Source organism: Halyomorpha halys, unplaced genomic scaffold (genome assembly GCF_000696795.3).
Source record: "Halyomorpha halys isolate HHAL.00 unplaced genomic scaffold, Hhal_1.1 Scaffold343.1, whole genome shotgun sequence".
Taxonomy (NCBI): domain Eukaryota; kingdom Metazoa; phylum Arthropoda; class Insecta; order Hemiptera; family Pentatomidae; genus Halyomorpha; species Halyomorpha halys.
Window position 1 is genome coordinate 480,801 of NW_027109758.1, and position 18,260 is coordinate 499,060.

Consider the following 18,260-nt stretch of genomic DNA (forward strand, 5'->3'; position numbering starts at 1 on the left):
ATAAAGTAGTTTATAACCTTTACCTACGTTTTCATATTTCCTAAAATAAATTAATTTACAGTTAGGACATTAAGTTTTGAAAAACTTTATTTCAGAAACCATAGAACGAATAGATGTCTGTCAGCACTGGAATGAAAGCTACTTAAATTGTATATAAAATAGTTTATAACGTTTATCTTTGTAGGAGTATTATTTTTATGATATTTGACAAAATAAATTCACAAACTATTAATTTCTAGTTGTTCGCAAAAAAAGTTTGATTTTCGAAAAAATATGTCTCTAGATCCATAAGACGCACATATTTCTGCCAGCATTCAAAATAAAGTAGTTTATGACACTTATCATTATAGGGGTAATAGTTTTTATGATATTTGCATATGAATATAAATTTGGCAAATGAAAATTTGTCCGAACAACTATAAATCAATTTATTTTAGCAAATATCATGTAAACTTTTATTGATGTCATTATGAAGCCGGACTATTAGAAACTGTTCACCTTCGGAGACGATTTGCAGCAACCACGCAGACCATGTCGCTTGAGACTATATTTTTACAATCATACATTTGTTTTATCTTCATTTACTTCAAAGTCGATTTCCCCTTCTTCTCTTCTTGGAGTCCTTGCAAGTCTTTTCATGTCATATTATAATATTATAGCAGTTAAAAAGTATGAAAGTACAAGTCAGTATTGTACAAGTTGGAGGAATTGTATCAAGTAAAAACTAGAAGACCAATAGTATTAGTTTGTACTTTATTTGAAATAGAGCTCAGAAATGCACTTCCGTTTCAAGTATGAAAGAAACTTATAAGTATTTATATATTATTTTAAAAGTATTTATAGATGTACGTTTTATAGGTTTGTGTTTTATGGATCGGATTCCTGCACTGTACTGAAGGCTGTCCCATAGCCGATGATTTTACTAAGAGTAGTATATGGATATCTAGCAGTAATATCTAGTGGGCCCTCCCTTGGTCAGGGGGAGGAGTTGCTACGGGGTTTGGGAGGTTCGAAAAAGCTAGTGTTCCAATGGTTTTGGTGGGACAAATGAACTGTACAGAGTCTAAACTAGTTGGGCCTCTTCGCATAAAAGTATCAGCATATTGAATTTCAAGTATAAATTAAACACAAATCTGGTGTTAACATAAAACCAACATTTAATATTGCAATAGTGATTTTCCCTGTTCGATTTGACTCTTTAAGTTAATTATATATCTAATCAAGACATTCCTCCAATTGATTAGACAATTATCTAGGCTATCTTAACATTCGATAACCTAACCTTGTAACCACATCCACATTCTGTCACAGCGTACCTTTAAACTTTTCCTGCAGTGATTCGCCTTATCCATGCCGTGGTCCGATTTCAAGAAACTACTCATGTTAGAATAAGTTTGTAACCTGAAGAACATAAGGACTTAGTACACGACAACAATTATAATAATAGTAATTCCTGTTACAGAAATGTAAAATTAATCTGCAATAAAGTTCATATTTTTTATTTGTCAATGAGTCAATTTTTCGAAACAATTCTTCTCCGGTTCACTTTGTTCCTCAATTAAATTCACAAAAAATATTTTTAGAAATAAAAAAAAAAGTAAAATATTAATTATTTCTGAAAGATTATCAATCAGAACCCTCAAGTACCTAAAATCGAGAAAACTTAACCTGTTAACATTCCTAAAGATCAACACTTTAATGAATTATAATTTATTAAACATTATGATAATTTTAACTCTGATTTAAGGATTTTGATTTGTAATCTTTCAAAAGTAACTATGATCGTTGAAGTTAAGAAGAGGGTAAGTGGAATCTTAGACATTACAAAGAATATGCCACAGTGAGAACCTCAGCTGTCTGATTCTATTCTGAAGGAATTTAGTCGTGAGTAATTGGTTATTAACTGAATTTCGGTTAAAAGTAGTAATTTACAAATAATTTATAAAATATGGGAAATAAAAACAACAAAACAAATAGTCGTATTTTGGTTTAGATTGCGAGCGCGATTTTTCATTCAATTGAATCCCACAATTTATTATTTAATGAAAGAAAAACTGAAAAAGTAAAACATGACAAATATTATTTATATTCACATTCTATCATAAAAGTAATATATTTCTGTTTAAATTCATTAAAATTCAGCTGATAATTTTTTTTTATGAGTTCTAATTCGTATTACATGCCGATTTATTAGTTTTATTTTTTTAAAAAAATATTGTAATAATAAATACAAATGAATTTTTATTTATCTTCGTAACATGAACTAATTTACGGAAGTGTCATAAATAATCTTTGATCAGAAAATCCACATCATTGATTTTTTTTAAAGCATAGGTTCAACGTGACATATATCTGTGGTGCAAGTTTATCGCGCATACGCAGAGCGTTGATAATACTACCAACTATAAAGCAAATCTTGATAGTACGGCAGTAAATGTCAGTTTACAAGATGGTAGTTACTGTGACATCTGCCACTATCGGCTTTAGTGTAAATATAGCAAAGTAGGTCAATCTATTATCTATCAGGCTAAAATTAACGTCCTTACTCTAACTGCTGATAAAATAATTGTCCGTTTCTTAAATTAATATACTATATACTAATTCAGGAAGTTAAGTAAACATTATGTTTTTTTTTTAATTTAACGAGTTATTGCGTATAGAAATTAAAAGCTTAAGATGAGTTTAATTTCTTTACGTTAGTTGTTTTCCTATTGATTGACAAATTATTCTATAAAATATTTATTTAGTACTGATCAGTCCTAACTTTTTAAACGATTTTCAACGTAAAATATAATTTGAAACACTAACAAAAACCTCGTCATGCAAAAAACCATTTGAAAAAATCTCAATTTTTCAGGTAAATGAAAGGGAAAAAAGGGTGGTAACTGATGTTTTCGGCCTCTTATGTGTCCTGAACACTTTTCAGCACAAAATGTTTTATTGAATTGTTATATTGGTGGGCATTTCAAAGACAGAACAAAGTGTGACAGGCAAAAAGTTTTATAGTGATCGTTGTGCTCTATCTATTAAAAATAGTATAAATTATGTTTTATAGCAATACTTGAAAGAATGCTGAAAAGATGCCTGCGATTTTTTTTTTAGGTTTACTGCGAAGTCTTTTACTCACCTTTATGGCAAGGTCTGAGAGTGATACATAAAGTATTTTATGTTTTCTAACTACATAACAATTAATGATTAGAAGTGAGCAGGGAATGTAGGCCTCCAGTAGGCTAATAAAAAATAAAATCATTCATATTCAGATGGTTTTCATTCTCAAAATGCTCAGAAACAGAAATAGTGCCAACATATTATTATTGTTGAACTTTTATCATACACAGGGATACTTTAGTTTTACACTGTTCTGGTTTCGTTTTTATATACATTTTCAATAGAGCATGTGCATTTCGATATTCGCTATAAAATATATGATAATAAATTCGAAGATTACATCTCTCAAAATCTTTTTAAGGATGTTCTTACAGGAAAAATATCAAATATTATGATAATTCGGAGTGTGGATGCTCGATCGAAAATATAATTTAAAAAAAAGAATCAGGAACCCAAAATATTAATAAACGATTCCAATACTGAAGAAAACTCCAAAATTAGCTGTAAATCAAAATGCGCATACATTATAAAAATTCCGATTGAAAATAGCGTTTTTGGAAAACTTATAAACAATACTTCTACCAAAACAACTGTCATATTGTAAAAGTAATTCGAGATGCGAATAATCAAATGCCAAAAACATAATGAGGACTATCCAAAGCCTGATGAAGATCACAACATCAAAGAAAATTCTAAAAGTAACCGAAATACGCCTGCGCTTCTCGATCCCCATATAGAAGTAAATTCTAAAGTAACTATAAATCGAAAAAGGATTGTCCGATCTAGAAAACAATTCATTAACTGAATCAGAACCCCCGAAATCCACTCTCTTTAAAACGATTCTCTTATCGAAGAAAACTCCAACAGTAACTATAAATTAACACTTTTTTAAACAACTTTTGATGTTGAACATAAAAATGGAAATTTGAACATAAAAAAAAAAAATGTATTCTTAGACCATAAGGGGCACGGATCAAATTTATATTGTTTTATTTAAATAGAAAAAGTGTCCCAGAATTAGTTATGGTACTTAAGCTTACGTACGAGGAACGTACTAGGTATGTATCATATTATCTTACCTCTTACAAACTGTCAAAATCAACGAGGATTCTCATTTCTCATATGAACGGCAACACTGGATTAGTTTCTACATATAAATTAAAGCCATTTAAACTGAAATCAACCGATTTCACAGACTATTCGAAAATAACTCGCAAAGGTAATAAAAAAAATACCCGAAATTGGGCAACAATATCCCACACCAGCATCAGTACTTGTACCATTCTGTATAAGTGGGTTATGAGAAGTTCCCGCCACCGTGGCTTGTTTTGTTTTTGTTCAGTACAACTACTTAATAAATTTGAATTTCATGAGAGATATTGATTTTAAGAATGTTTTAAAAAATTTAAGACTACAATTAAACTAAATTAATTGCGCAGCGATTACTTCAGTAATATATTTCTTTTTTTTTATTAGTTCATTAACATTATTACATAATAAAAATTACATTGATAATTCATATTTTTTCAAGAAACGGAAGCCTTCAGTGAGAGAACTTTTGAATCAAAATAAAAAGGGAGGGGGGATACGCGAACTCTGTGATTGATGACGTCAAGTATAGTTACACTTCAACGTTCGATAATCTGTTGCTCGTTTTAGAAGCAAAATATCTTCTCCTGAAGAAGTAATATTTGTTGAAACCCCAATGGATAGGGGTACTGAAGGGGGTTTCATTGATGTTTTACTTACCCTTATGTGGAGCACAATAGGCACAGCTCTAATACCCGCATTAATACCCTGGATTATTTATGTCATTTGTAATCGGACCGAGATTGGTAAAATGAAAGGAATGGTAAGATTTATTGTAATTAAATACCATTTTTTATAATTGCTGCTATACTAACCCCAGTGCATATTATTGTATAACTTTATGCCTATAACCAATGCATTTGTTTAAAAATGACCCTTATCATTCTTATATTTGTTACTTTTAGGTGGTAATGATAACAGGTAGTAGTTCTGGCCTTGGGGAACAACTAGCTCATTCATTTTACAAGCGTGGTTGTAAACTGATTTTGGCTGCGAGAAGGGTTTCCGAACTGGAACGAGTAAAAAATGATTTGCTAGACTTAGTTGTTGTAAGTACTGCTTGGTGTAATCAATACTTTAATACATAATAAAAAACATAGTCGATTAAACTATTAAAAACTTGTAAATTCAGGAGGATGTGTCAACATATGAACCTGTTATAGTCGAACTAGATTTGGCAGATGTAAAAAGTATACCAAGGAAAGTTAACAACTTGCTTAATACTTATGGTCATATTGATTACTTGATTAACAATGGTGGAATTTCATATCGAGGGAAGATAACTGAAACTAGTATTGAAGTTGATCAAAAGGTTATGTTGATCAATTATTTTGGGACAGTTACTCTGACAAAAGGTAATTTTATTGATTGTTTCATATTACTTTAACATATTATTAGCTCTATTAATCTCCTTTTTGTATATAATTTATTTACTTCATAATACAATAATGGTATGTCCTTTCCAATTTAATTAGTTTTATTTTAACTAATTACTATATAATATATATAAGTAGATAATGGCATCCTATAGTATTTGTTATGATTTGTTTTTATTTATCGTTTTCAACTTCAATTGTTAGTGATTTATTAAAAAATGATTTTGCAGAAGTTATTTGTTTCAAGAATTATGTTAATTATGTGTATCTCTTCCCAGTATGTTATTGTTTACCCATTTGATATTCACCTTGATAATTCTAATTTTAAAACTGATTAATCTATTACTGATTTTGAAGTGAATTCTCTCTGTATTTCATTCTATATTTAATATTTGTAAAGTTATTGATTGGTTTAGTTTTCCTTTGTTCTTGACTTTCTAAGGATATATCTATAATTGCTTTGTTCAATGTTGTCAACTAGTAAAAAATGTTTAGAGATATGGTCAAGAAAAACAATAATAGCTTTCAACTATTTATTGGGCCATTAGTAAATAGCTGAAAAGAATATTTGTTTTTATTGACTGTGGTCCTGATCATCTCCTAATTCATGTACAGTCAATTATCTTTATATAATAAAATTTTGTCTTTTCCATTTTTATTTTATTTAGTGTGGACCACTAAAAACTACATAAAATGGACGTTTGTCGAAACATAGTAGTTAAGGTTATGTCTTCAAAATAAAATAAATCGTATTCCTTTATTTTTCTATGTATTAAAAAGAGGCTCTAAACTAAATGCTGTAAAAAATAATTTTATTTAAATTTATGGCAAACTCGATACTGAATATAAGCATCCTCAATAATTAACTTAGACAAATAATGATATGATTGAATTTTATTTATATATATAAAATTGACAGTGGCTGATTTATATGCATTGTATTTTTTATTCACTCATTTTAATTTTTAAAATATATTAATTTCTGAAAGAATAAATTTTAGTTGTTATTGTATTACAGCTTCATTACATAACATAAAGGTACTAAAGGAATACTGTTTTCAATTTTATGTTTTTGAAGTAAATAAAATCAATGCTCATTTCGTTTTACTATTAAACTTTTCATTATAATTTAAATACTGTGATAATTGCAAAGTTTTGTGTATATTGGTAGTACAATAAGATTTATTATTTAAAAATGGATAATGTGGTATTTCATAATAATAGCAATAATCGAAAAATAAACAACAATTTTTGAAACATTAAATAACTATGTTAATATTCATGCTCACAATATTCCAAAATATGCATATATTTTATATGTATCGATAACCTGTTTCTCATAGTACTACTGGTGCACTACTATACTAGTTCAATGCACATTTGTTTTTTATTGGCAAGGCAATCAAAATGAAATTTCTGCTTAACTGCAACTGTTAACAACAACTGCTTTAAATTATATGATTGTAATGTTTAGAAGGTCATATTGTAGTTTTACTATGTTGGGCATGTCACTGTGTTTCTTACTCCAAAGAATAGTATAGTACTCATGTATTTCTGACGTCCTTATATTATAAGTGATACGACACTAATAGTGAAGTATTTCTACTTAATTATATTCATATACAACTCTATTTTTACTCCTTAATATGTTGTTGGTTATGTAACTGTTATTCTTATATTCATCTGGTTATTGTTTTCTTACATTGATAAAAATTCGAGAATCTTTATATGGCTATGTGATAACTTTACCTATATGTTCTTAATAGTTTCCATGTAGATACCCTTAAGTTAAAGTACAGCCCGATCTAATTTCTATATTTTTTTATGTTAGTTTAAAATAGTTTTTTACTGCAAAGTTATTACTGGGTTTAACTATCGTTTAGTTTTGATCAGTGTTTTTTTACAAATGTCAGATCAAGTATTGAAAAGAACAATTTTCAATTATGAAAAATAATATCCATGTGTAGTATAGCTTAATCAAACAAATATGCCATTTTTTTTTTCTTTTTCAAACAAATGATTTTTTAACATTGTGAAAGTGTTTTAGAAGATCTGTTAGCCTCTGTCAATGAAATTTTTTATCTATTTCTTCAAATCACCTCTTACACATATTCTTTTGTATGAGTATTATTGATGAGGTTCCTGATCATCTTGGAGTTCCTTACTAATAAAAAGTTGTTATGATACTCCGTTAAAGATTTCGTTAGTGATCAGGCATTTTTATAATTCATATTTTGATAAAGGATTTCTCTATAGGAATCAATGAATGGAAAGAGTACAACTACTCTTTCCATTCATTGATTCCTGGTTAATCAACATTAACCATCGCAAGGAATTGCACTATACTGTCTTTATTTCAATAGTATATTAATCATTATTGTCTGAATAAAGCATAATTTCATAAAGTAAATATGATTTATTTTTTATTCCTCCAGCTGTATTGCCCTCCATGATAGAACAGAGGCGTGGGCATATTGTAGCCATTTCTAGTGTGCAGGGTCGTATAGCCATTCCACACAGGTAAAAATTTGATTAGTGTTCATATTTTTCCTGTAACAATTTCTATTTTTCAGTTTTTTATTTTGAAGATTGTTAATTAATTTTAACATTTACATGTAATTGTATAGATCAGCCTACTCTGCATCAAAACATGCTTTACAAGCTTTTATGGACTGTTTAAGAGCTGAAGTAAGCAAAGATGGGATAAATGTCACCGTAATAAATCCAGGATATATTAAAACGAACCTATCTGTGAATGCAATTACTGGTTCGGGAAACAAATATGGAGGTAATTTCTTTATATATTTTTTATTTAATTGATATTTATTTTAATAAATTTTTAGAAGTATTAAGACTGATACTAGAAAGTGAGTTTGACAGAGAAAATAATTATTTTATTATATCGATGGTAGGCAACGATAACCTTATAACTCCTAGGTTACTCTACTTGAGTTACACGGTTTTTGTTTCCTATCATCAATATGTATATGTATTATAATGAGTTATTAATAGTTGACAGTAGATTAATATGAGAAGGTGGTCAGGGGGGTGCGGTCAGCAAAAATAAACAAAACTCATTTCTTTGTACCGATGTTTTGACCTGATTTTCAGGTCTTTATCAGGGCTGAAAAAAACAAAAATGGAATAAAAACCATAACTCAAAGGAACATAAAAATAATAAATCTTTTTTTTTTAATATCAAGAATACAAGTACTGTGTATTTTTCCACAATATAGTAAGAAGTGTTGATTGACATTTTCGCATATTGCCTCAACTAAATCTCATATCCCAACCATGGATATTATTAATAAAATTCATTGCAAGCTATTTAACAGTAGTTTGGTATTTTCTATATTAAACCTTTATAATCGACTTAAAAAAAATTAACTCTTCTCCCAAGAAAATTTTGGTTTTATGTTTCAAGATGAAATATTGAACAAAAAATTGAGTAAAGAAAGGAAATCCATCTATACCCTGTCAGTAACCTTTCCCTGGGACTTCTGAACCTCTTTTTTTTTTAGTTTAATTTAGTTTGCACCAATGTTACTGGTTATCTCACATTCTAGTAACTTCGACATTACCATCCACCAATTTTTCAATTTTTTTATGCTTCATATAATTAATTATTCTGAAAGTTTATAATTAACTGATATTATAAATATACAACCTGTATATTTAAAAATATGTAATGTTATGAAACTTCTACCAACACAGGTATAATAATTAATTAATATCTCCCAAAAAACAACTTTATTGTAAAAATGTCCCCATCAAATGCAAAAAAAGAGCAGCTAAAGTTGCCACCCTCAAAAAGAAGTGATACCAAGAAGACTGTCCCATCAGGAAAGAAGCCTCAGCACTTTGCACTTGTATTCATCACAAAACGCTTTCAGCAGAAGAAAATAGAAGCTAAAATTGGGCAGGGCATCAGTTAGTACCTGAACTTTGCAACTATTACTAAAGTCAAAATTCCATAACTATTATTTAAGTTGCTACATACAGACACCCATTGGTAAACTAATGGCTACCGACAGAAGACACCACACTCAATTTCCCTTAGCTGAACGTATTTGAAAAACTGAGGCACAAAGTGCCAAGGCTCTTTTCTTGGCAAGGCAGCCTTTTTGGTGTCACTTCTTTTTGAGGTTGACAACTTTTGGCTGCTCTTTTTTTGCATTCGGCAGGGACATTTTTAAAACGGCATTATTTTCTGGGAGATATAACTTCTTTATGTAGTTTTTTTTTTTTGTTCATTAAAGAAGGTTTTTGTTCTGTACCTGTAGTGATGAATTTGGAACTATTTTTTAATAAATAAAAATTATGCTTTAAGAGAATTCATAGGAATTCATTTTTTCATTATGGACTCTGTTCCTCCTAGCTCTCTTTCCAGGAATGCTTAGATTAACTAGCCTCTGAATCTGTGTGTGACGAATTAATACTTTACATTACATTTCAAGTGAGGGAGGATGAGTTTCAATTTAATCTTGTTTTTAATCACTGAAATAAAAAAAAAAAAAAAATTGTATTTATTTAATTTTTTCCACTTCATTTCAGTAAATAACATGGTAACAGATCACTGCATACTATATCTGTACAAAACTGACTAAATAAAATGACAATAAAGATGATAATAATTTATAAGTTATATTCATTATAAAAATTTACTTCTCATTCCTGGTTTTAATTCTTTTTTGGAATCGTTTATGTTATTTATTTATTCACTGTCAAATTTTAATATCTGTAAACAAATCATTTTTTCTGCTTCTTTATAATCTTGTTATCATTTTCATTTGTCTGTTTGAAATGATACATAATTATTTTTTATTTTTAGTGATGGACGAGACGACTTCTAGTGGCTATGAGGCAAATGAAGCTGCAGAAAAAATATATTACAGTATTGCACGTGAAGACAAAGAGTTCACATTGGCTCCACTTCTACCACGAATTGCTATCATTTTACGCTCATTTTGCCCATCATTATATTTCCTTCTGATGAAAAGACGTGCTATGAAGCTCCCACCAGTTCATACCTAATTTTTTTTACTTAAGTTATTATTTTAATTCAATTTTTATTTTTGTTATGTAGATTTGAAGTTTAGTGAAGGAGTTGGGAAGGTTTTGTATGATGTAGATTACCAGTCTACTTGTACATATGTTTAATAAGATATGGATAAATTAATTAAATAAGGATTTTATTGAAAGCAGTCAGGGCTGATACGCTAGTTTAATAGGTTTTGATTCAGTTCAAATTAAATTAATTTATATTATTGTGTTCAATACTTGAAATATATTTGAGGGCTACTAGCAAAAATCCCACTATTCAAATAAATCGATAAATGGGTTAGAGGTGATATCACACATTAAAGACATGATTATACTGCACATTCTGTCAAAAACACGGTCAGTTATTCTGTCAAAAACACGGTCAGTTATTCTGTCAAAAACACGGTCAGTTATTCTGTATAAGCCTTCGAAAATTTTACCAAAGCTTCAAACAGTGCTTTGGCAAAAGACCACAAGAGTTTAAAATGTTTCTACCAAGAATTCCACATGTCAGCAGTGCTTTGTGCTGCTGCCACTCAAAGCTGTTAAATTTCATGAACAGTACTCCACTCTTAAAATTGACAAATGGCCTGGTTTTAATAAGAGACAGTTTGCTGTGTTTAATTTTTTTCCTTTCTTTATTCAATAAATAATTGTTTAACTAATGTTGGTCATAAGTTATTACTTGAACTTGACTATATTAATGGTTAAAAACTGGCTATGCATTGGATTAGTGGATTTTTCTATTGAACTCAGCAAAAATCCTAATAATGTTTTTCTGTTCACTACAATAGGATATAATTTGGATTTACTCAATTATTTCTGATAAAGTTCCTGATGCCTTCAGGATATTTTAAAAAAAAAAAAATTGCTTTTTCTACTTTCTAAAAATTGTGATTTTCTGACTAGTAGGATTTTTTCTGACAACCTCTCATTTATGTATATACACAAAGACAAGCGTTGAGAAGATATAGCAAGCATTTTCTCTGTTGTTTTTTTTAATTATAATTAATTTACTTTGTGGTAAGCCAGCACAAATTAATTGTAGTTCTAATTAAAAAGTACATTTTTATTCTAGTCATTAATGTTGTTATTTGTGATACAATCAGCAAAATTAACCAGTTCTTTGAATGAAGTAAGTTAATTCTCATCAATTTTTGAACTCAAATTTTACTTTTACTCTTGTTCAGGCTCAATATTGTGACGATTAAGAAGGCTTTTGAAAAACTATAAGCTATGGTCACAAATTAGAATCATATTTTTAAAGTTACCTTATTTGTAATTATAGAAATAACTTGTCTGAAATATAATTTTTTTGTTTTGTATTTTGCTAGTTATCCTTTTAATTTGACCATTATATTATCTGTATGGCTGTGATTTATTTATTATTTTAATATTGTTTTTTAAGCTTGCGAATGTTATGTGATTGAAATTTTTATATGGATCAGCAGGTACACTGGTTATTGATAATTTACTGTGGTAAAATCTTTGTACTGGTATTACAAGATAGTAATTTAAACTTAAATCTGTCAATTGTATTATTAAAAACTAAAAATAACAAGAAAATATTTCAAGTACTCCAAATATTGCATATTTTACATAGTATTAATTTTATTAAGTATACTGGAAGAAAATAATTTTCAAATGCCATCTATGAAATTATAATTTTCAATAAATTAATTTGGTGATTTGATGTTAGAAAAGCTAATATATGTTAGAAATCAATAAGATATATTCAGTCATTAATAGCGTACTAATACTTCATCACTTCTTAAGTAGATTGTCGAGTTCTAAACTTTATTGATGTTTGTCTCTGTTACTATATGTATCAATAATAAAATTATTTACATGTTTGTAGTCAATCGGTGTTTAGAATTTAGTCAGCTTCAACATTGGTGTATGGCTGAAGCCTTTCTTGAAGAGCTTTGGCAAATTTTTATGATTCTGTTAATGGTTTCATCAATGCTCATCATCGTTGGTTTTTAATTATCCAGGAGTCATATCTATCTATCATTATACTTTATTGTGACTTTGCGATCCTCTCATTCTAAAGGTATGGGGAAAATCACCTGAGTCTATTTTCAACTTTTTAATTTGAATTATCAGTACCATCTCTTGTGGTTCAGTAAAAGCTTTCTTTACAGCTATTCATTCATATAATGAAATGACACAGAGTCCCTAACACTACAAGGAAACTGGTATGGAATAATGTGAAAGAAATATAAATAGGTTATCCTATTTTATTGAATAAAAAAAAAGTACTAAAATGTGCCTCTGATCTTAATTTCGCTGTATCATTCATTTGTACCTCTTGAGATCTTTTTTGCTACGTTTCATGCTTATCTTTTATTGGTTTCATGTGAAAGTCATTTTTTCAATAGGCATCCCAATAATATTTTTAGATTCAAGATGGCGGTTACAAGTTTGTGTTTTTAAGTCAGGATGTCACTGATCACTAATAAGGGTGGGAACCACATACTTAGTGTGAAGATGCTGGCCAAATACATCAGACATTTCTTTGGTCCTATAAATTTCTGTGAGGAGAAATGTGTTTTTAATTACCTATTATAATTTCATTGTTAACATTTTTCACATTCTAAGCTTTGACAACCTAGTATTTAGATTAATGGGGTCTGACTGTTGTTTTAATTGGATTAATAATGGAAAAAGTCTCATTTTTTAGGATCTTTATCCTTTTCCGGAATAAGTTGTGTCTGAAACCACACATCATGAGGATAACTTCTGTGGTAGTCATCATTATGTAGGAACATCCTGATTAGGAGCTTTGATCTTAAATGTCAACATTTACTTTTTTAATAATATGATCTATTACACAACCTCAACATCTCTACTTAATATTATTTTAAGACTTTCTCTGACATTGTTTGAAAAACCTATTTAATAATGCATTAGTTTCCTTATTATCTTCATCTAATTACCATGGTCTTAGTACAGTGTTACCTTGACTCCTGACTTTTTAATAGTAAAGTGATCAAGTTTTTATGAAGTCCAAAAATTAAGTAATGTTTAGATTTCATCTTCTTATCTCCATGTTCTATTTTATGCTTTATTTTCTTATGCTGGTTCTTCCAAAAAAATGTTTAATAAGTTATTTATTTTTTTTGGATTTGATTTTATGAATTAAGTGTGAAGAAGAATACATTTGGTTTCACAATTGTCTTTTATCTCTGCATCTATTTTGTGAAACCTGTTTTTTTCATGACCATGTTATAGTTCTATGGTGCTTAGAGCTTTCCATGTTCTGGAATTCTTTTTATTGCCACAGTAATGAGGTTAACAATAATTGTATTTCTGTTAGAAACATATTTAATAATGTAAGGAACTTGCTTTTAAGGTGATATTCTATATCTAATATTAATATGTGGAGGTATAACTCCTATAAAACCCATTTCTTCAAACTTGTCAATTTATTGATTTAATTTCAAACTGATATAATTTAGTAGCTGTTATATAGTTTATTTAAATGATAATCTTCTAATCTTTAAATATGTAATGTTTCTATATTTTTACAACTTAAAAGTTAATTTTAATACTTCGAAGTCTGAAATGGGATTTTCTTTGTAGTTTTGTTTTCTGACATCTGTTTTATTTTTGTACTTGTTATTTTTGCTCATAAATGAAATTTTATATTTTGCTACAAAATATTATTTTATCTTACCATTAAAATTTTATCAACTCTGAATATTCTTTTTCTTCTACCTAATATTTTTTAGAATTTAGATTATAAGTAATTGTTAGTGTTTTATTTAGTTTTCTAATGGGAAACTTTCATTGTTTATACATTTTTTATAAAGAATTGTTTTCTATTATTATTAACTAAATCAGAAATTAATGAACTAAATTAGTCCTACATTGTATGAAGATTATTCCATATTTGCCATTTTGTAAGCTTCCATTAATATGCCTGCAAATAAAAAACTTGGTTATGTAAGACAACTCATCTCTGAAATTTAACCTGGTTATATAAAAATTAATTAATCTTAATTTGCCATGGTGATTAATACAAGACAAAAGTTTATAGAAGTCAATTAAACTCGACTTTGAAATGGTCTTTGACCTGTAATTTGTCTATCTATATTTATTACAATGATGGATTCTTTTATATTGTTACATAATTAAGTATTGAATTTTTTTTTTTTAGTAATGAAACAAAGAAATATTTGAAAATACTAATATTTTAATTAAAAAATAATGATTTTTAAAATAAAAGCAGCAGGAAAAAATACATTTGTTTACAACTAGCTTATTTGTAAATGAAAACATATTTTTAATCCCTCTCTAAAAGTTATAGTATGAAAAAAAAATATGAATTATATATTTATGTATATAGATCAAAAATTAATTTAACGATTTGGGTGTTTTGAGGATCACTATACTTTAGTATTCTTGGAAGAGAAATAACTAAGGTATAACCTAATTTCCACTTTATCATACTTTTTTTAAACATTGGAAGTACATTATTTTTCAATATGAAAAGAGTAATAGGAGGTATAAATGGACCTGATGAACTGCCAGAACAAGAAGGTGAAGAAGGACCTCGTGTGTCCTCATAATATATTAAGGCAGAAACGAACCTACTGTATCCTTACTTAAAACATTAACATAGTGTAAATACGCCTGTGTTATCTCAAAAAACTTATTACATAAAGGACTCTTTTTTTCTTCAGCTATCTGCTTCCACCATGTGGAGCAAGATTGTATGCCTTAATATTACCCATAGTAATCTAAAATATAATTTATCTCATACTTGTCTTTTTTTTATACCTGGATACGACTACAGGAAAGTTCCACAATAATTGTTAATTTTAAAAATCATGAAATTTAACACCTGGGTACAAAAGCTGTCAAGATAAAACAGCTGATCTATGTCATTACAAGACTAATAATGAGCACCTATAACAATTTAATAAATATACATCCTTAATGTCACCAATTTAAAGGAATATTCCGGTAACTACTTTTGCTTTTAGCATTTAACAAATGTGTATATTTCAAACAAATTCACAAGAAAAATGTAATTTTACAAGACTGAACTTTAGATATTTCCCAGCAATACCACATGTAAAATACTATTCAAAAGAACTAGAAAGATGTAACTATAACGGAATGACTTATTTGAAAAAGATTTCTATGAATATCTTGGGTAATCGAATATACTAGAAAAAAAGAGTAAAACCCAATATTAAAAACTAAAGTTTTAAATTTGAGTTAATACTTGCCTTACACTAGATTTATTGTCAATGAATGATATTTACAACCATATTTATTATTCATACAATTACTATTGCTCATAAAAAAATAAAACTACAGTACGAATAAGATGTATATACAATAATTTACAAACAAATTATATAATATTACAGAGTCAATTTTTTTAATCCTATTAATTACTTTTTTGGCTAATGTGATAATCAAGAATATTTCAAAGCTTTTTAAGTGTTTGCGACAGACACTGTTTATTTTATTTTACAACTAACCGCCGACAGATAATACATGTCAACGTGCAATGAAGTTTACTACACTCATTCTAATTAATAAAAATTTATTTTGAGATGGAAATCAACTATAAATAAAAGAAAATATAATGTAATTTGGTCAAGTGCTACTTGATTCCCAGATCAATAAATGACACTAGTTATCTAACAATAAACATTAAAATAAACCTAATACAAATTAATGGTAATAACAATATTGGAGAAAAATTTCACAGATCTAAGTTTTACATTATCCTGTGTTAGGTGACATCTTGAAATATAAAAAAAAAATCCACTTGAAATTTTAAAATTTATCTGTTGAGAAGAATTTAAGGAACATACACCTCAGAAATGTACTCATACAATCTCAATAACTTTTAATAGCTCAATATAAAAATAAATATTCAATACAGCTTAGTAGGTTTAAAATTAAATCTCTTCCATTAAGCTGCCTAACTAAACAACCTATTAAATCATGTTCTCAGAAAAATTAATTTAGGGGGCATCAGCCTATCACTTATATTTAAAATAACAATATTTTTATCTTTAACTAGATCTCTGCTGTGGAGATATAATGGCAATGCTAACCATCTGTTTGAGCAAATAACATGTTGACCTAGTATAGCATAACACAGGAAATGTAACAATGAACAGTAAATTTTATATTGCTTGAATCATAAACCTGTTGAACATATAAAACAGTAATATTAATAATAAAACAGAAATGACCATTCATTAAAATGATGTAAATATTGAACAAAACATTATGTCACCGTAAGTAGTAAAAATGTATTGAACATGTTTAGGAAAAAATTATCACAATAAAAATATGGACAATTGATATGAAAACAGCATTCAATTACTTATAAATATAAATTCCTTCATATTAAAGAGCTTCAAAGGAAAAGCAAATGAACACTTTTTTCTAATTTTCTTTTTTTTTTTATTCAAAACATATTTACATTAAGTGTTAAACAAAACATTAGATTAATCCAGTAAAAACTTGATGTCATGGATCGACCAATTAATTTTTAGTTTAAAAAGTATAGAATGAAAAGGGAGACAGAGTGGTTAATAATACAAATATGTTCTGTCTGCATACAGAACAAAACGAAGGGCTCCTTGCAATAAAAACGGATAGTCTTGCCAAGATATCTCACCTATTCTAAAATGGAATTACAGTACATTAAGAACTAGGATTTGAGAAGACAGTGCTGTCAGTTATTGAACAATTTACAAAGTCTCCATGCACAAAGAATACTCGAAGCTAACATAACTGTACAATGAAGGATCTTACGGTTCCTATCATCTTTCCTAACAAGTACTGTTGGTGAAGCTGAAGTAATAGTATTGAAGAAGGGTAGTCTAGCCAGTCTTTGTGAATCAGTATAAACTTGATACTTAACGCAAGGATCAAACTGCCATGAAACTGTGTAAAGGCCAGTTGTAAAAAAAGATATTACGCCAAAAGGCATGTAGGAATAGGGGTACTTTGGCCAGATAAAACCTGAAAATAACAATTAATTAATTCTTTATTCATGAGATATATAGCAATTCTGAAAAAACCTCATGAAAACATACCACAAATAATTGCACTCACGCCTGATATCACTGCTGTTTTGTGTAAACAGTTTCCAACTGCTATCCACCTAGCAGTCTCATCTCCCAACCTAGGGGGTTCAATAATAATAAACTTACACCCTGCTTCTAATGCTCGCTCTAATTCGTCAACAAAGGCTTCATGAGCATTCTCACTATCGTAAATTTCCTTGATCACCGCTGTTTCAGATTGTTCACTAAAAATAAGCAACACAAGGAAATGTTTTCAAGAATAATATAAATGGAATAATACACTATAAAGCCTTAGTGGCCAAATCTCCATAAAGGATATAACTGTTTATATAAAAAAAAACAATCATTAGAAACAAATATACTCACGATTCATTTATGGACATTTTACAGGAAGGTTAGAATTTTCTTAGGAATACCTTCTGATTTCGGAAACGACCTTTTGACATACAATAAATCATACAGTAATCTCCCAATGATCCTATTTTCGAAAAGAAAATTAATTTAACACACTAATTAGTAATTGCTAAGATTAAATATAGAAATTGACTAAAGTAACATTATTTTGAATCATTTATGC

The 18,260-nt window shown here is 28.4% G+C and overlaps 2 protein-coding genes across 2 annotated transcripts; one reads left to right on the plus strand and one right to left on the minus strand.

The window, feature by feature from the left end:
* The first annotated feature begins 4,706 nt into the window (after window positions 1-4,706).
* LOC106681494 (dehydrogenase/reductase SDR family protein 7-like) lies at window positions 4,707-13,495 on the plus strand. Its single transcript, XM_014421836.3, has 6 exons — window positions 4,707-4,960; window positions 5,103-5,246; window positions 5,330-5,552; window positions 8,009-8,093; window positions 8,201-8,361; window positions 10,405-13,495. Exons 1-6 carry the CDS (start codon window positions 4,814-4,816, stop codon window positions 10,605-10,607), a joined length of 963 nt encoding a protein of 320 aa, XP_014277322.1. The 5' UTR covers window positions 4,707-4,813; the 3' UTR covers window positions 10,608-13,495.
* Window positions 13,496-15,882: 2,387 nt separating this feature from the next.
* Window positions 15,883-18,260, minus strand: Pmi (Transmembrane protein Pmi). The gene is made up of 3 exons (XM_014421837.2): window positions 18,050-18,260; window positions 17,693-17,907; window positions 15,883-17,618 (listed from the first exon to the last, which is right to left on the minus strand). Exons 1-3 carry the CDS (start codon window positions 18,064-18,066, stop codon window positions 17,329-17,331), a joined length of 522 nt encoding a protein of 173 aa, XP_014277323.1. The 5' UTR covers window positions 18,067-18,260; the 3' UTR covers window positions 15,883-17,328.